At 40.1% G+C, this 20315-nt stretch overlaps 1 protein-coding gene across 3 annotated transcripts in view; it reads left to right on the forward strand.

Moving 5' to 3' along the window:
• WDR64 (WD repeat domain 64) overlaps nt 1-19054 on the forward strand; it is a 140094-nt gene extending 121040 nt beyond the window's left edge. For all 3 annotated transcript variants that reach the window (XM_059146297.1, XM_059146298.1, XM_059146299.1), the window contains 7 exons: nt 760-818; nt 5072-5181; nt 8063-8251; nt 10188-10293; nt 13379-13459; nt 14479-14592; nt 18497-19054. In XM_059146297.1, coding sequence (XP_059002280.1) covers nt 760-818; nt 5072-5181; nt 8063-8251; nt 10188-10293; nt 13379-13459; nt 14479-14592; nt 18497-18580 — 743 coding nt within the window. In that variant the 3' untranslated portion in view covers nt 18581-19054. The remainder of the gene's footprint in view (nt 1-759; nt 819-5071; nt 5182-8062; nt 8252-10187; nt 10294-13378; nt 13460-14478; nt 14593-18496) is intronic.
• Nucleotides 19055-20315: the final 1261 nt, after the last annotated feature.

Here is a 20315-nt window from a genome sequence, read left to right on the forward strand (position 1 = left end):
CAGGCTCTCCACTGAGCAGGGAGCCCACTATGGGACTTGATCCCAGAACCCTGGGATCACGACCTGAGCTAAAGGCAGACGCTTAACCGACTGAGCCACCCAGGCATCCCAAGTACTTCTTTTTGATATTTCTTGCAAGGCATGTCTACTAGCAACAAATTCTCTCAAGTTCTGTTTGTCTGGGAAAGTCTGTATTTCCCCTTCATTTTTAAAGGACAACTTCACAAGATACAGAATTCTAGGTTGATGGTTTTTTTCTCAATCCTTAAATATTTCATTCCATTTTTCTTGCTTGCACACTTTCTGAGAAGTTAGATGTAATTCTTATATTGTTCCTTTATAAACAAGCTATTTTTTTCCCTCTAGTTTCTTTCAAGATTTTTTTTCTTTCTGCAGTTTGAATACGCTTAGATCTAGTCCTTGTTGCTTTTTTAAATCTAGTTTTGTAATTTGGGCTGTAGGATGATTCTCTGTAATGGTGCGTTTATTTCTATTTCTTCTACCCTGACATCTAGAAGAACTCTGAGTATCCACAACAATAATAAGTCATAATGAAGTTGCCATGTATACTCAACAAAACAGGATTCCTACATAGAAATATTGATAACAGTTTTTTCTTTCATTTCATTTCTGGTTTTTCAGATTCTGTTTTATTTACTCTTATAAATGCCTAAGTCAGATTAGTTTGGTGGTCTGGGTAGTATCTGCTTAGGTAACATGGTATCTAACTAAAGATTCCAATGTTTACATTTTATACAGAAGGACATGTTATCCTTTGCAGTATTAGTTCCTTCCTGGATCCACCCCACGAAGAAAAGGTAAGAACTTTAGTCTTAGTTTAATTCATGAACCAGAATATACTAATTAACCATTTCTCTGTGCTAGATATGACAAAAGACAGAACAAGACATGACTCCCTACTCTTGAGTCATATCTAATACTATTGAATCTTTCTTTTTTAAGATTTTATATGTTAATTTGAGAGAAAGACAATGAGAGAGAGCAAGCATGAGAAGAAGAAGGTCAGAGGGAGAAGCAGACTCCCCAGTAAGCAGGGAGCCCCATGTAGGACTCAATCCTGGGACTCCAGGATCATGACCTGAGCTGGAGGCAGTCACTCAACCAACTGAGCCACCCAGGCACCCAATACTATTGAATCTTAAGAGTACTCTTATCTTGATGGGCACCAAGAAATGTATAGAATTGTTGAGTCATTAAATGGCACACCTTAAACTAATATACCATTGTATGCTAATTATACTTAAAATAAAAACAGAAACAAGAAACAAGCTACGTGCCAAATAACAATGGTTTAGTGGTGAAAAGAGAGGATGAGTGAGGGAAGGAACCCGCAGTGAGCTACTTTAGGTCATCTTAATGTTTTCACTTACTTGAGAGAATTTATGCCGAATCCTAGAGCTTAAAAGGGTTCACACGTTGTCTAGTCCTCTGTAGTCAGTTTATATAGCTTATATATCTTCACAGAAGGAGATTCTATAACTTTTCCTTGCAAGTCTAATCTGTGTCCAACCATTATAATAAAGTCATGGGGATGAAAAGTACAGCATAGGGAATACAGTCAACGACGCTGTAACGACTTTTGAGGGTGGCAGATGGCAGCCATGCTTATCGTGGTGAGCGCTGAGTAATGTACAGAGTTGTCTAATCAGTGTGTTGTACACTTGTAACTAACATAACATTATGTGTCAACTATACCTCAATTTCAAAGAAAGAAACTCTTCCTCACATCTAGGCTAAATCCTCCTTGTAATTCAAACATGTTTTATGCTCTTTTTAGTGTTAATGCAATGTAAATGTCACCAGTCTTATTCATAACCATTTAAATATGCATTTTTGTACAAATGTGGATATACAAATATAGCTACATATGTTATAAAGACTCAACACTAATTAAAGGTTGCAGCAACGAAGCACTGTTTTACCCTAGGCTTATTTCCCTTTACGTTCATATTTCAAATCCAAAAAGCAAGCAAATAGCAATTTTTTTGCTTTGGGATTATAGGCAGTGACATATGGTTACGTAGATGAGGATTGGATTCCTTGCAGAGTGTCACAGAATGGTTACTGTTTCAAACATTATTTCATTTGATCCCTAGAATTTTCTTTTTGTTTCCAGGAACAAATCAGAGTCTTATAATGTTCAGATGTTTAGCTTTAGTATCATTATCTCCACTTTGCCCAGGGGAAATCAGAGACTGGCTTGCCTAGGAGCACACAGACAGGTAGTGACTAAGCTGGGGCTAGAACCAGGCTTCTGATCCTCAAATCTAATATTCCTCCCTTATATATAACCCTCCCTGCTATCAAATAGAAAACAACGTTCAGGGGCGCCTGGGTGGCTCAGTGGGTTAAAGCCTCTGCCTTCAGCTCAGGTTGTGATCCCAGGATCCTAGAATCAAGCCCCACATCGGGCTCTCCACTTGGCGGGGAGCCTGTTCCCTCCTCTCTCTCTCTTTGCCTGCTTGTGATCTCTGTCTGTTGAATAAATAAATAAATAACATCAAAAAAAAAAAAGTTCAAACTCATGAATCCTAGAGTTTCATTTATCAACAGCTATAACTGGCCTACAGTCGAGGCATGTTGTGAGAGGAACAAAAACAAATAACATTCTTGAGCCATGTATAGGTGGAAAGTTATCTGTTTTCTCTAAATTGCAATGATTATCATATTCTATTATTAATTTTAAGACATAAAAATATGACCCAAAGCCTATAGTTTTGTAAATGGACTTTCCATAAACTGGCAAACAAGACCTTTACAGACCTTTAAGAGAAAAATCTTAAAAACAAAGCTGTAACATAATATTGAATTAGACTTAAAGCATTTTTACCAACTTAAAAGCAAAGACTTTAATCACTTAATTGAAATTCTTCTATAGTCAATCTCATTTCAACGTTTTCTGGATGCGGACAATGTATTTTTTCACTTCGTACATGTCTGCCTATTTACAAATATACAACAGAGGGGCACCTGGGTGGCTCAGTGGGTTAAGCCTCTGCCTTCTGCTCAGGTCATGATCTCAGGGTCCTGGGATCGAGCCCCGCATCGGGCTCTCTGCTCAGTGGGGATCCTGCTTCCTCCTCTCTCCCTGCCTGCCTCTCTGCCTGCTTGTGATCTCTCTCTGTCAAATGAATAAATAAAATCTTAAAAAAACAAAACAAAACAAATATACAACAGAGTCTGGTTACAGGAGGCCTCGCCTCTGCACAGACCAGTATATACCATGAATGAAGCCAATTGCAGTTATAGATTACAACTACAACCAAAATCTAATAGGTCAGTCTATACATAAGGTGTTAGTTATTTTCTTTATCAATCATTCATAAATAATTAATAATTAGTTATAAATATACCTATACTACTAATTAATAATTAACAATTATTAATTATTTAAAAGATGCTCCATGTAATAAAAATCTTCTAAGAGATAGGATAGTCAAAATCTGCCCACCTAAAGAGAGATCATTCTTATGATAATATACACAGGTCTACAGGAAAAAAAGTCTTTGAGCAGTGTTTTTCTTTTCTTTTTTTTTTTAAGATTTTATTTATTTATTTGACAGACAGAGATCACAAGTAGGCAGAGGCAGGCAGAGAGAGAGAAGGGGAAGCAGGTTCCCTGCTGAGCAGAGATTCTGATGTGGGGCTCGATCCCAGGACCCCGGGATCATGACCTGAGCCGAAGGCAGAGGCTTTAACCCACTGAGCCACCCAGGTGCCCCTGAACAGTGTTTTTCTAAGTACAGGTCATAACCCACTTTAGGGTCATAAAGTCAATTTAGGGGTGGTGACTGTATTTTCATTAAGAAAAGGTAATAGAGTGGAATGCAATGCAGCAGAACAGACTAGACAATAGCAGCGTGCAGAGCACTGAGTTAGGTTAAGTATATGTGTGTGAATGATACTGAAACGCATTCAGAATGGATGTGCAGGTATTTTATCTGTTTACTGGATCATGAAGTAAAATATATTTCTTACTGTAGATATGGCACATAGTAGAGAAACACTTGCCTTAGAGACAAATCCCATTCCAAGGCCAAGAAAGAGCTCTTGGATGCCAAGATGTTCTTGACCAGCTATGAGACAGGAAGAAGTAGGAGAAGGCAGATTTCCCCCTGGTTTTCTAAGAACAACTTGAGGGAGCTGAGTCAGAAAGCCAAGAAATGTAGCAGGAATTGTGTCTAGCCTTGGTTAGAGTCTAAATGAGTAGGAGACTCGTAGGATAACTCCCAAGCTGCCAGAATTCTAGCCACACAAATGCTCTAGGTAGATGACCCAGGAAGAAGTCATGTTGATCTGGGATCATCAGAGAAAGAAAGGGAACATGCTCGAAGGGGACGCTGGTGCAAAGCCAGCTCCCCAGTTGGCAAATCTAGGGTTCTACACTTGAGAATAACACACAACTTGAAGGAACATACCAATCAAAGAACAAAATAGCCAGGGCTATCTCTGGATAAAATTTTAGGCTAGAAAGTTTTGCCAGCCTCCCCTTTGGTCCTCACCTTTCATCTCTGCTCCCTCCTGCTCCTGATTCCACTCTGCCTTGGCCTCCCCAACACCTCTCCTCCTAAGGCTTTTCCTTCATCTGCTCATCTTGTAATCCTCAACTAAAGGCACTGTTAATCCTCACTTAAATGAAAAATTGCTAAAGACATAAGATCTTGGGGCGCCTGGGTGGCTCAGTGGGTTAAAGCCTCTGCTTTCGGCTTGGGTCATGATCCCAGGGTCCTGGGATCGAGACCCGCATCGGGCTCTCTGCTCAGCGGGGAGCCTGCTTCCTCCTCTCTCTCTGCCTGCCTCTCTGCCTACTTGTGATCTCTGTCTGTCAAATATATGAATAAAATCTTAAAAAAAAAAAAAGACATAAGATCTTTCCTCTCTGGGATATGTGCAGATTAGCAGACACCAGGGAGAGAGACGACATCTTGTACAGACGTCCACACCATTCACTCATACACTTGGCTCATTAGTGGTTAATGGTTTTGCTCAAGATTGGATTTTGATCAGCATATACTTATTGCAAGGGATATGTTTTATTGTTGCTCTCTAGAAATTGAAGCAGCTGCTTGTCTGGCGTGCTCATTCTTTAGAAATTGTTCAAGTAATCTATATAGAAGACAAGCAATTGGTGCTTACTGCCTCCATCGATGGCTCAATAAGGTATGGACGTCCATATTGTGAACTTAAGGTTTGGAGCATGAGAAGTCAAACTTTGGGTCTAAATTTCAAATATATATATATATATATATATATATATATATATATATATATATATATGTATGTATATATCGTGAATACACTCTTGATTGGGTAATTAAAATAAATAAAATCATGAACAAAGAGTCGCATGCACAAAGGGCCATGGTTTGGAATTCTTTTCCATGCCCAAGGAGATGAGATGCCCTGCTCATCTACACTAGAAGTATAACAAATACTTAATTAAATGTGTTTTTTGGTGGACTCATTTGGAAGAGTTAAGCAAGATAATTATCTCAGAGAGATAGACCCACACCCAGGGAGGGCCACAGGAGACACAGGGTCAAAAGTCACAAAGAAAATAGTAGCAAAGTGCTACTTAATGCTGAGAAAATGGGAGTGAGCTAACGTTTTCACAGACAGTGGGATTGATTTTGCAAAGTCTACTTGTTTCTCATCACCTGGATAATGCTAAGTTTACACACACAAAATGCTGAATACACACACACACACACACACATTGACAAAGAGAAAGGAAACGTCATGACACTTTGTGAGACCAATTGCTGCATCTTAAAATGCCTCAAAATCATGGTGATGAATTATTCTCTTGGGAGAATAAAGTCAGGAATGATCAAGAGAGGTAGAGAGACTTCAAAGTGTATTGGAGAGCTCAAACATAGTGAAGGCCAAAGGAAGGAGTATCTGGCATTGTATAAAAGACCCTGTGTGGACCTGAGACTGATCTGGATCTTCGCCTTGAAAGAGAACAGCCACCAACGGACTGTAAGCGAAGGACTGACATCATCTGATTTACATTAAAAAATAATAATAATAATAATATGTAGGGAATGGATTTCAGAGCAGCAAGGTGGGAGCGGAGAGAACAGTTTGAAGTCTGTGCCGACGGCAGTGGCCTGGACTGGGGCAGTCGCAACTGTGCCGCAAGGAAATAGTCTGGGTCTGAGAACGGTCTAGGAGGTAAAATGTGGGAGACAGAAACTTTAACTGAAAGGGGAGGTAAGCGACAGATGTCAAGAATATCTCCTGGCTTATACAACTCAGTGAATGTTGGTACCATTTGGGAAGAGAGGGGGCGCCCAAAGAGGAAGATATTTTTAGTGTGGAAGAGTGAAGGTCAACTTGTAGAAATGTTGAGTTAAAGGTAACTCTGTGAGGGTAAGGTCAACCTGGGGTCCAATAGAGCTTTTCCTCAGCCAGAAAGGGAATCTGTTGTTTTATTCATAGGAAAAGTTAAGGACATGACATTTCATTATTATAGATGGTTTTCACGACTCTGTCCCTTGGGTCTCTGTTCCAGCTTATTTTCAGCTACCTGTCAGCAGAAGTGCTAATTGGGGAATGGTAGCACAAGCACGTACACACACCCCCCCACATGTCACATGTGCATACAGTCCCGTTGTTAAAAGCCGTCCCTTCTCAGACCAGTCACCCTTGGCACGGAGAAGTCACTTTCAAGATTCCTTCAAGTGAAGATCTCCCTGGATACGCAGCTCAGAAAAAGTAGCTCTATGAATAGCTCCTTCAGAGACGGTTCTCTTCATAACTAAGCTCCGTCCTTTTGTGAACACTAGCTGCCGCTCTCTAGCAGGGTAGGCAATTTTAACACTAAATCTTTCTCGTCAAAGAGATGAGGATTTTATACTGTAATAAAGGCTTAGCTCTTGGACAGAGGCTAGAAGGGGTGAAGATCTGTATCTGAGGCACAGGAAATCAGGCTGCGAGGCGGGACCAATTGTCTAGAAGAAGTCCACATGCCAGAGCAAATGCCACAAAACCAAGGAGAGCAGAAGCTGCTTCAGGTCTGGCCAAGAACACAGGGAGTTTGGAGTTGTCCTGAACATAGTCCTTACCCTCTAACTTCCATGCTGGAAGGGCTGCTCCATTTCACTTTGGTCAAGGCTCCAGCAAGGGCACAGTGTTGATAGAGTGTTGGGGAATTCAAATATGTAGGGGATATCAAGTGTTTATGCTACATTCTTAGGATGCTGTCAGATGTGAGCAGTGCTGACTGGATCCCTCTGCTGTCTTCTCCTCAATGGCTGCCCCCTGGACCTGGGAAACCACTTGGACTTTGTGGAATTACCTCTTAACTCATTTAGCTTGTCCTCCTCATGGGTCATGATGACTGTGTCCATTGTTTGCTACTCTGAGGTTGAAATCAAGATATAAAAATCTTCCACAAAGCGTTTTGTCTTTCTTTGAGACCTAGAGCACATACTCTTGCAAACAACATTCTGTAGTACTTTAAAGCAAGTAGCCTGCTAGAGGGACCTCATACACTGAACCAATGGAAAAATAATAAATACAGATGGGAGCCATTTTTTCTGCCATTTAAGAGCTCAGTCCTAAGAAATTAGTATGGTGTTTCCTTAATAGTAGGAGTTATGGACAGAGGTTGAGAGGGTGTGGTAATAGGAAAAGAGTCCGTATAAAACCCATCCCACAAGTTCTCCTGATGTGGATACAGAGGTAAACAGCTGAGATGTAGCCCACTCAAAGGCCTAATTCAGCTAATACCCAGCCAGTATGGCTTCTGATCACCTTGGATGAACAGGGTTATTCTAGGAAATATCTGTTCCTTGAATGGGTTTCATAAGTACAGATTCAAGTTGACAGTTCCTAAAATTGTTGTAGATTAGAATTTTAACTTAAAAAAATGGATCTGCTCTGATTACTTTCATGTATTTAATAGGAAGAGTTCTAGCATCAAGCTTCAAATCCCTAATGTATCAGTGAAAAATCCATATAAATGATCCAATAAACAGAATAACTTCCACTGAATTCCAGCCACTTTCTTCTCCCTACCTTTGCCTCTCCTCAGGCTCTGGCATGCCTTCAGTGGTCATTACTATGGGTATTTTGGACAGCGAAGAATGTTCGAACTATCACAATCAAGTGATTTCATTTTGCCATGTGATGTTAACGAATATCCGGTAGAAATAAAAGAAGAAAACAAGTTCACAGAGAAGAAGCAAAAATATGAATATCCTCTGGTATTTGACCGGCAAAAGTAAGACCATTGTTTTTGTTTTTTGTTTTGTTTTGTGTTGTATTGTTTTTATTTTTTTAAAGATTTTATTTATTTAACAGAGAGCGAGAGATATCACAAGAAGCAGAGAGGCAGGCAGAGGGGGAGGGAGAAGCAGGCTCCCTGCTGAGCAGAGAGCCCGATGTGGGGCTCCATCCCAGGATCATTACCTGAGCCAAAGGCAGAGGTTTAACCCCGTGAGCCACCCAGGTGCCCCATGTTGCGTTGTTTTTAGATGAAGAGACAAGAATTAAACTCTTCCGCCACTGTGACGCTGGGCTGGATGTGGAGAATTCAAAGGTGAACAGTCCAGGGCTTTTCAATAATGTCACAGTCCAGGGGAGGGGAGAAATACGGAAACAAAAAACTATAATTAAATATAATGGTATTTCTAAGAAAATTTAATTCTTAAGATAATCACAGAGGAATTAGGGGATATAACCAAACAAAGAGGACCAAAGAGGCAATTTTGGTATTCTTTGCTTAGTTGAATCCTATTTAAGGAAAAGCACTAATTAATGAAACACTATGATACATCATCAAGTTTTTCAAGACTTGGCAGTTCAGTGAGCCAACAAAGAAGACATGGTAGGAAATAGAGCAAGGAAAGTTTGTAGAGGCCAAATCACAATGGGCTCTTGGTATGGGCCAACATAAGGATTTTAAACCTTAGAGAAATCACAAAAGAATACACAAGAAAAGGGTCTGAAGAAAAGGATAGTGCGTTTGGTTTTGGACAGGTTTAAGTTTAAATGCTTGTGAGACATCCAAGTGGAGATATTTAATGAGCATTAAGATAGACTCACCTGGATGCCAAAAAGAAAGCCACAAGCAAATGCTTGAGAAAAAAATAGGAGACATGAGGTGACAATCCTTTAGGTTACTTTGTAAGGAAGTCAGATAGCTCTAAATTTGAATAAGAGTGTGATTCATGGGCTTGATTGTGTCTCAGAGACATGACCATTGCTTAAAGTCTTGGAGGAAGAAACAGTTCCTCAGGAGGAAGTAGGGAGTTGGTGGAAGGTGTTTTGTCCTTTTGTAATGTTCAGTTCTGGTTTTGATTGGATCTTTGTCATAATGGAAGAGATCAGTGCTCATTTGAGTTCAACATCAGCAAAGCCTGGTGGATAACCTCAGGGGACCAGTCCTACCTGGACTGGCAACATGGAATAAATTAGGCCTGGGAAAACTGACTAGATGAGCCCAAAGTGGGAAGAATCAGAGGGGATTATCTAAAATAAAGTCCTTTAGGAAAATCCCGAGTGGGTCAAAGCTAGAGAGACTCAGTGCCATTATCCAGTCCAACAGCTGGTAGAATAAAAAGGAAGAGAAACTAAGAATCACAGTCAACATAGAATTTGGATTAAGACAGGACCAGTTTGAGAAAAATCAACAAGGATTCCAAGTGGCTGCCAAACCCTGCTGAAGAGCTCAAGACTAGCCAGCAAGAGCCCTGGAGAAGAAGTCTTGCCAAAACATGAGAGGTGGTGTCATAGAGCCAAGACTCCAAGATGTAGTAAAAGTTCACCAAGCAAAGTTGGTCATTCTCCCTTGGGTAATTGCTGAGCCTTGACCGCAACCATCTGTCTTAGTACTCAAAATTGTATATTCTAATTTGGTCATATGCATCTCCTTCACTAACTCTGTGAGTTCCTTGAAAATTAAGACCATGTTCTGTACATCTTTCTATACCCAAGTCTTAGCTTACTGCTAAGCACACGGTAGGCACGCCCAGGGTATTCAAGTGAGCCAATAGGGAGTGACCTAAGGGCAGCCATAGCATCATCAGGACTGGTGCCATGGGAGCCAAAGAACCAGGGACCAAAGAAAGAAGGATGTAATGGCTATTTGTTTAGTAGGCAAAGGATAAAAGATGTGGGTATGCGCTGAACAGTTTTCTTTGTATCTTTTTATGCAGATGGAAAAAAATGAGCTCAATGTCTTTGCTTTTCAAACGTACACCTCCCAAGGCCTTTGAAGTGGATCATGACTTTAAGTTTTTCAAGTCTCTTTCTTCTCCCAAGGTAGCCATGAAACAAATGAACAACAACAAAAAAAAATCCCAAACAAACAAGAGAAAGCTCTTGGCTTTTGTTTTCCTGAATTTAGATCTCCCCAGTGTATTAGCTTTCTATTGCTGCTCTTAGGAATTACTACATATTTGGTGGTTTAAACACGAACTAATTATCTTACAATTCTGTGTGTCAAAAGTCTGATCTGGTTGTGCCTGGGCTAAAATTAAGATGTTGCCGGAGCTCTGTTCCTTTCCTGGAAGCTCTAAGGGGAGAATCTCATTGCTTTAGTTTGTGGCCCTCTTCCTTTGTCTTCAAAGCCAAAAATATGGTTTCTCCCTGATGGTTTCCTGGGGGTCACAAGTCTCCAACCCAGCAGGAAATGTTCTCTTCTTTTAAGGATGCTTGTGATGAGATTGGGCCCCCCTGGAAAATCCATCTCCAGGTTTCTGACCTTAATCACATTTTGCCAAGTGACGTTTTGCCAAGTGAGGCCGTGTAGTCATAGGCTGGGGGTGGGGAAATAGGGTGTGGACATCTTTGGTTGCCATGATTCTGCCTATCACGGACTGACACACATCAATGCTGAATTAGGGGAGAAATGGGTCCCACTATTCATTCTATTTCTTTTTTTTTTAAGTATGCTTTTTTTTTCTTTTTTTTTTTTTTTTTTTTTTTTTGGGAGAGCGAGAAAGCAAGCACAGGCAGGCAGAGGCAGAGGGAGAAGCAGGCTCCTCGCTGAGCAAGGAACCCGATGTGGGACTCGATCCCAGGACGCTGGGATCATGACCTGAGCCGAAGATAGCTGCTTAAGCAACTGAGCCACCCAGGCGTCCCTATTCATTCTATTTCTAATATTCCTTGAGAGTGTATATAGCATGAACTGATTTCTTCAAGATCTTCCACACAATAAACCAAACTTAACCTTTCTAAACAAATCTCCCATTATCAACCTACTGTGGCCCTCTACAAATCAGTTTTGCTAGTTGTTTCCTGAGCATTCCTGTCTTCTGTCCCTTAGTTCACATGAGCTGTCCTTGTCACATCCAAGGCTTTCTCTGCCTGTCAAGTCCATCCTATCTTTGTAACTGACGAGGGATTAGTGTCTAGAATACAAAAGAATTCCTAAGAAATCAATAAGAAGAAAAGACAGTCCAATTTAAAAAATGGTAAAATACTTGAATAGATCACAAAAGGAAAAAAATTGCCAGTAAGCACATGATGAAATGCTCAGCCTCATTGGTAAAAGGTGGAAATTCACATCAATGACATTAGGAGGTACCATTTTACACCCAGCAGATTGGCAAATATCAGAAAGTCTGAGTATCCCAAGGGCCAGTGTGCATTTGGCACAATCAGAACACTAATGTGGGGGTGGAAGTTGTGTAACTTGCTCGAAGCACTTGGGAAAACAATTTAACATTAACCAGTGAAGTCGAAAATAGGTATAGCCTACTAGAGATGTTCCCTAGAGAAACTCTTAAACACGGGCTTCGGAGGCGGGTACAAGGGTGCTCCGAGCAGTATTCTGGAAGAGCAACAACCGGAAAGCAGCCTAAGTGCTCACGAACGGTGTAATCGGTACAGAATTATAACACATTTACAGATTAGGATACTATGGAGCTGTGAACATAAATGGACCAAATAACCCTCTCCTATATGGATAATAGTCTGACAAATGCTCCTGAATGAAAGAGTGTGCTTAAGAACATGTATGTAACGGTGGGGAGGGTACGTGCTATGGTGAGCGCCGTGGATGGTGTAAGACTGATGACTCACAGACCTGTGTCCCTGAAACCAATAATATATTGTATGTTAATTTAAAATATATCTATATTAATTATCATTCATATAAAAGTCAAAAAGAGGCAAAACTAAAAATATTGCTAAATTCATAAAAGAAAAAAGTTATACAAATAAAAGCAAGGCAATTAAAAATACAAAATTCAAGACAGTCATTACATTTAAGGGCAGATGAAAAGGACTGAGAACCCCAAAGTTGACAGAATTGTTTCACCATGTAAAACAGAGCAGTGGATCTACGGGTGTTCGTTCTATCATTATTCTTTTACACTATCAACTTCATATTTGATAAATACTTACTTTTTTCCAAATGAAACAGTTTCCACAACCCCCACCTTTCTATCCAGATGGCACTGGGCTGCTCCCAGAGGGCAGGAGCACCGACGGGAGAGGGACCAGTATGTGGAGTGTGAGACTTAGGTCTAATCTTAGATAAATTATTGTATCTCTTTCCTCGCTGGAAAGCCCTTCAAAGTGTTGTTGTGAGGATTAATTGAGAAAAAAGCACACCTGTTAATCCCAGATACTCAAACAAATGTTAATACCACATTCCCCAACAACCCCCATCTCTCCTGCCTTGTGTCTTCCAGCATATACATTCACTGTGTTCTCTAGTCAACCAGAATATTTGCATACTTACTTTACTGCCTACCCACCAGAGTCCTGAGTTCTTTATGGCCAAAGACATAGGCATAGCACATAAGAGATACAAAACTTTGTTGAATGGGATTGAAATAGCACATCCTAAAAATAAAGGTTGGCATAGACTTTCAATATCCTCTCCCAATTTGAGAACAAGAAACAATCTTCTAAAGTGATTTAACTGAAGCATTGAATACATTCGGGGAAATCTGGAGCAAAGTTTTAAAGCTCTTGAAACGAGTGCCCCAAGGATCTCCTTCTCCTTTGGACACCTCTGTCTTCTCAAACGGTTGGTAAGATAGCAAAACTTTAATGCTAAAGTTGAGTAAAAACACCTTTCTCTTAGGAACCTCTGATTTTTACCAGAATCTTGTTTTGCCCATTCATTTTCTTTTTCAATTGTATAAAATGTATTCATTTCCTTCTTTTTGACGTGCCATTATCAGTAATAATAATACGATACTAAATCTTACATATGAGTAACACCACGCAATGTATGTTGTTTCATTTCATCTTCATAACTAGTCAGTAGAGGAAGAACTTCCCCAAGATCGTTCAGTTAATAAGCAGCAGAGTCAGGATTTGAACCCAGGAATTTTGCTGCTGATGGAGTGTGCCCTCTGCATTAAACATTCACTCCTGTGTTTTGCAGATTCGAAGACGTGCCTTAGAAGGATTCCTGACAGAAAACCGGGAGGCAGGGGTTGTTTTTGGTTCTCTGCCTATATACAGGGTGAGTTGGAGGTTTTGAGGACCGTGGTGGTTTAGAAAACAGTGGGGAATCTGACGTCTCATCCCTGACCCGGGGCTACCAAACAAGGCTGAAGAAAATCACATCGCCAAGCCAGCTGTTGCTCCTATGCGCAAGCTGGGTCCGATCCCAAAGAAGTCTCTAGTTCCCTGTGTCCGTGGCCTTGATCCCTTGTCTCTGCCATTCCACATTGAACACCACAGGAAACTAGTTCAGACGCTATCCTGGTTCTTCATCACCTACGGCATAAAATTCAAACACTTTTAGCCCAGCCTGCAAACCTTCCATAATCTGGCTTCTGCCTTTACTGTCTAACCTCATTTTCTACCATTTTCCCCCACGTACCTCACACTGCAGCCAGGTCACACTAAGGGCCTTTCCTGAAGCATCATTTCTCTTCCCTCTTCTGTGACTCTGCCTGTGCCGTCTCCCTGCCCGGAATTTCTTCCTCCTGACTCACCCTTCCAGTTTCCGCTCCAGATAATCTCTGTTAAATTAAAGAACTAATTCTATTGGGGCACCTGGGTGGCTCAGTGGGTTAAAGCCTCTGCCTTGGGCTCAGGTCATGATCCCAGGGTCCTGGGATCGATCCCCGCATCAGGCTCTCTGCTCAGCGGGGAGCCTGCTTCCCTTTCTCTCTCTCTGCCTGCCTCTCTGCCTCTTTGTGATCTCTGTCAAATGAATTTTAAAAAAATTTTAAAAAAGAACTAATTTGACCAGAAATAATAAACTGAAGATGAAATTATAATTAATTAATCTTAATTTATTTCTTAAAATGTTCTTCCTCCTTCCCAAGAGCGTGTTCATCATTACAGGAGCTAACACTTCAGCTGTAGGTGACGATAAGGACAGATTGTCAGGAAAGACTAGTGGGCATCTGGGAAGGAGAGCATGTTTTAAAGCAGTTGGAACTTTTTCCCCCTATTCTCCATCCCTGAACTCACATTACAGAAGTAATTGGCTGAATTATGTCCTACTAACTCTTTATTTATGGCTTCTAGGTACCAAGTCCCACCAGCCTGAGATTCCTTCCACTCATTGGTTCAGAAGCACAAAGGGAATCTGCAAACAGCATTGCAGGGAAAAAGAAGGGAGGTCATGTTCAACATGATAAAGTGAGTACCCAGAATTCCAGAGTGCATCCCCTTTCTGTCTGGATTGTTAATTAATTGCTTTGTTCCCAGAGACATGCTGGGACTAAAATTATCTCAATTCATACCCTCGTCATGAATATTCCAGGATGCATGCATTTTAGCTTAGGGGAGATGGAAATCATGAGTTTGCTGATTGGAGAGAAAAATCGAATAGGATCTCCTAACCTGACAAGTGAAACGTCTCCAGAGGTAATTTAAGACTTGGACTCACGGCCTACTTTTAAAAGCTAGGCCATGGGACATCACATGTCTGCGGGCTGTTTGGCAGCCTTGAACCTGCAGGATAGAGCCATGATATGAGTAAGATTCTGACTCACCGGCCAAGTCAAGTTTTTTCCTGCATTAAGAAGTGTAGCTAACATACAAAGCTTTAGAGTTTACAGAACATTTTTACAAGTGATTGCCTTCATTTTCACAATAATTGCAAAGGAAAAAACTGGGAAAAGATGCAGCCTAACCAGAGGGTAAGTGACTTGCCAAGGATCCCACGAGAATGAAGGGGTAAGGTGAGATGGACCGTGACTCCTGATTTCCCGCTCATCCTATTAAACTGGGCAGCCTAGAAGGTTCAAATGCTGTCACTCTTCTACTCGTTCAAGGAAGCTGGTATGGGTCCAGCCAAACCTGCGGCCATTCATCCCATCGTTAAAATAGATCAAACCTTAACAGGAGATCTAATATACGGTACTTTTTAGAATGCTCTGTCCCATGAAATCAGTTCTTAAGGCCTATGCCTAACAGAATAACAGATAAACAATCACAGCTACCACAACAAAAAGCTGCTTTATTTAATTATATAGAAAACTTGACCGTCATTCTGTCCTCAAGGACATAATGAGAGTTTGAATGATTCCTCTTAATCCTCAACTCTACTAGGAATTTTTGGCAAAAGAACAGTTTTCTATAAAATAATACAATTTATTTTTAATTGTTTTGAGTGATGAATGAAACACAGTGGTATAAATATTTCAAAACTAACAGATTGTCAAAAAAGTGTTTTGGGTTTTCTTTCTTTCTTTCTTTCTTTTTTTTTTTTTTTTTTGCCTATATTTGTTTTGCCTCATTGGGTATTAAGTATACTTTACATTCTCTAAGTACAAACCAAGTGACAGAAAGAAGATGGCCAGGTATGTCTTAAATGCCAGGGGGAATACAAAAATGGAATTAAAAGTGAATCGTGGTTAAGGTACATAATGAACAATGTACACTGAGATAATCAGGAATTGATTGCAGTATGATTAGTTTTATCAAAGCATGAAATATAATAAATAACTTGCCCAAAAGCAAAGGAATTTTTTATAGAGCTGTTGTTTTAATAGACGCTTAAACTCTGGGAGCTCATTAACCACACAAAAAGGGCAAAGGAAGTAGACATCTCCATTTGCTGATGGAAAAGGGACCACAAAACCATAATTGAAAATTCTCCTTCTGGTTTAATGAAGAGTTAAATGTAGTCAGGGATTAAAATCTCTCCATTAAAATGCTTCCAAAATAAAAACTAGGTCATATTCAGGAAAATTATATACCTCAAAAGATTAACAATAAATTCTGGAAACTGGCATAGATTAAAGGACCACTGTGTCGACTGTCAGCAATTGTAGGAACCCGTCCAGCCTAAGTGGGGAAATCGTGGGGGAAGCCAAATCTAGAAATATACATTAAATGCCGATTTTCATGAAAAGCACCTCCAGGAACCTGGGCATAAATTTACCTCAGAAAGTTTAGTGTTCAAATTCTAATTTTGTGAAGCACACATGTACAGAATACCTTGAAATCCCTACTATGTGGCTTACACTGTGCTAGACACCAAAAAGCCTTTCATAAATCAAGGCGCTCACAGTACAGAGGAGAGAAAGATCTCTGAGCAAGGAGTCCCAAAACAGGTCACTTAATGTCTTTGACATTATTTTTAAATAATAGAAATGCTGATTCCAACCATTAATGTCTTTAAGGGGTTTGTGAATCACTTTAGAATTAAACAAGTTACAAGACATTAACCATAGTACAAGAAAATACACATACAGTTGACCCTTGGACAACACAGGTTTAAACTGCAAGGATCCCCTTATATACAGATTTTTTCAAGAAATATAGTACAGTTCTTAAGTGTATTTTCCTGGTGATTTTCTGAATCACATTTTCCTTTCTCCAGCTTACTTTATTGTAAGAATATGGCATCCATACTAATCAACTGTGCGTTACCGGTAGGGCTTTCAGTCAGCAGTAGGCTGTTGGTAGTGAAGTAGGGGGGAGTCAGAAGTGATACATGGCCGTCCTGCTGGATGGGGGATTGCTTAAGGGTCAACTGTAGTTCCGTTTCAGCTTACACATGGGGAGAGAATGGGAGAACATGAACTTTGTGACGTGCTCCATTTACAAAACTGTGAGAACATATCCAATAATAGAAAAATGGTTACATGGAAGGAGATATACAGGACAGCATATTCTAGTTTTTTGAAGAGTAACAGAAAAACTCACAGTTTTATTTAAGGTGCAAGGGGATATAAATTGTAACATTGATATTGCTGGGGAAAATGGCTAACATTTGTTTTTAAATTAGTGTCACGGCTACAAAACCAAACGTTCCATATGTACTCTTTCAATCAATCTTCATAATGTGGAGGTAGCTATGATTACCTCCCCATTTTATATTCAAGAACACTGAAGCATAAAAGGTAAGTAATTTAAGATCCCCAGAGAAGGAAATCACAGAGCTGGGATCTAAGCACACCAAGTTGACTTCAGAGCCCGACAGAGTCTACGAACAGCACTGAAGGACTCTCCCTTCCGACCACTCTCTGTCCCCCGACCCAGGTTCATTTTTCTTCATCTCTACCTGTCATTATGGTCTAGAAAAGCTCATGTATTTGTAATGATTCTTTCCCACCAGAATGTAAGATGCACCAAGGCAGGTACTTTGACTTATTCTCGGCTGGAATTCCAGCGTCGAGAACAGACTGACACAGAGACGACCCACGTTCAAAACATCTGCTGAATGGAAGAATGAAGGACACCAAAGAAGGGAAGGAGGTGCGGAAGGAGGTGCGGGAGGAGATGCGGGAGAATGAGCGCAGAGAGCTGAAGAGAGAGACAGGAGTGTACTTGGGAAATTGCTTCGGTTGGTGGCAGACTGATATGGGGGGCTGAGTTTCCCACCTTGTGTCTCAGAGGGAAAGAGCGGTCAGGTGACCTGGAAGTGTTCAAGCCAAAGAGACCTTTAAGTGGTGGAATTTGGACGCTGGGGCTCATTCTTTTTCTTTACCTTGAACTCTCTGTATTTCCTCTCCTCTTTTTCATCTTTTCTTCTTCCTTATAATAGGCCATAAAATCAAATCGATGTATGCTATAAATCCTAGTTGAATATTATGGACAAAATTTCTGAATTTTTAGACTAAAGGAGTTTAACTTTTTATAGTTCTGTGTTCCAAAAATAACCAATTCAAAACTCATTTTCAGGTCTTATTTGTGGGATGACCAACATTATCAGCATTATCTTCATTTTATTTTCCTATAAGTCAATGGATTCTGAAGATATTAACATAAAACATCTCTGTGCCTTAAAACAACCTAGCAAACTTCTCTAATTTGCTTTGTTTTAACCAAACCTGAATAGACTGGGCAGTTGAGTCCCAGCATGGATAACTGCCCAGTCAAGTAGTTCGTCTAAAGCTTCTGCTCTTCTGTCACATCCTTCTGGAACTCCACATTTTTATCCTGGAGGCACACAGGATAGTTAAGTAAATAATTGATACTTTCTTACTCAGAAGATTAAAATCCTTACAAAAATTGTGGTGCAACTTGACCGTGAAAAATTGTATTGGTCATATAATGCCAGTGACTAACCATCATGCCCCTTATCTCACAGGTATCACGGAGGAAAAGTCTGAAAAGACATTTAGTCCCACAAATAAATCTGGCTTCTTCCTTCTTCCCATCCATCCCCAAGTGAAGAGAGGAAAATTGGAAGTGGCTGCTGTGTCCAGAGCTGCACGAAGAATGGCAAGATCTAAGTGATACTCCAGTCCTCATTTCAGGATGAACGTGAGGGCCCAGCAGACGCTGTCACCCACAGCTCTGTCCTTGCGCCATCCTATCCGTGGAGAAGGTTACTCAAGGAACTCAGCTCTGAACAAGCAAGCCACAAGCAGCCAGGTGTGCAGTTTCTTTCCTACATGGAAATCCACTTAACAGATAAGCAATGTTTCTTGTTTACTATCAGTCAAATGACACACAGGGAAACAAAGAAAATCAATAGCATTCGTAGGTCTAAAATTATACGGTTATCAATGACCAGCTTTTTGCCTCCTCTGTCCCCAACCCTTGCTCACCCTAATTCATCACCAGAATTCTTATCCAAATATGTGCAGTGAAGAGGCCAGATGCTATGCATTATGCAAAGAAAATTATTAAAAAGAAAAATGTGCCAAGCAAGCCTCTAGCGTTTTGTCTTCTTCATTTAGGGAAATGTCATGTGTAAGAAAATGTTCAGAGTTTCTTAGATAAAGTTAGAAGTTATCTACATATCCTCTAGGAATGACTCCAGATAAAATGAATTCGAATGGTTTTATGAGCTTTCTTTTATTAATTCTTTCATTAATTGATTTCAGTGATTTGGCCAAATGATGCATTTTACCAATGGGTATTCATGTATTTTTACTTTTTTTTTTTTTTTTTTGTATTTTTGTATTTGTATGAAAGCATCTAATTTTGATCAACAGAAAATGAGCTTTTTGAAAGATAGATTAATTGATTGATCTGAGAGAAAGAGAATAAGTAAGTGGAGGGAGGCAGAGGGAGAGACTCTTCAAGCAGACTCCCTGCTGAGCTCCACGCGGGGGGCGGGGCTCCATCTCACCAACCTGAGATTATGACCTGAGGGAAACTAAAAGTTAGATGCTTAACAGACTGAGCCACAAGGTGCCCCAGTAAATGAGATTTTTAAATAAGTCAAATGCATGAGGAAAGTATCAGAATTGAAGCCTGCAGATTCACTGACCCAAGTCTCTTTGGGAAATGATTCAAATGATGAAAGTGATTGCCATGTCAAGGGTTATATGCACCCAAAGCACCAGGACTCGGTAAGAAAAAACAGGGGTCTCTTAGTGTTTGACTCTGAGTCTCTAGACTCAGAGTCTGTAGAACTCTCTCCATTTTGAAAGGGTTCTATAATTCTTCAAATCCCAACAACTTTGGAAAAATAAATTTGTTATTCACATAAACTTCATTTACATGTATTTTTACTTTTTTTCTAGGCAGGTACTAATTTTTGGTGCTTGTAGGAACATGATCATTTCTCCTACTAATTTTCTTTTTCTTTTAACTTTCTACTTCATGTATTTTTTGTTTTTAGATTTTATTTATTTATTTATTTATTTGGCAGAGAGAGAGAGAGACAGAGAGGGAACACAAGCAGAGGAGAAGGGTGGAGGGAGAAGCAGACTCCCTACTGAGCGAGGAGCCCGATATGGGACTCGATCCCAGGACCCTGGGTTCATGACCTAAGCTGAAGGCAGACGCTTCACTGACTGAGCTACCCAGGTGCTCCTTCTTTATGTATTTTAATTACATAAGAAACTAAAGTTCCAAGAGAAAATATTGAACATTATGGTTTTTAATTGTTAAAAATAATTTGAATCGTTTACTCAAATGAAAGAAGAGACTCTAGAAAAACAGCATAGTTATGG

Source organism: Mustela lutreola, chromosome 14 (assembly GCF_030435805.1).
Source record: "Mustela lutreola isolate mMusLut2 chromosome 14, mMusLut2.pri, whole genome shotgun sequence".
NCBI lineage: Eukaryota > Metazoa > Chordata > Mammalia > Carnivora > Mustelidae > Mustela > Mustela lutreola.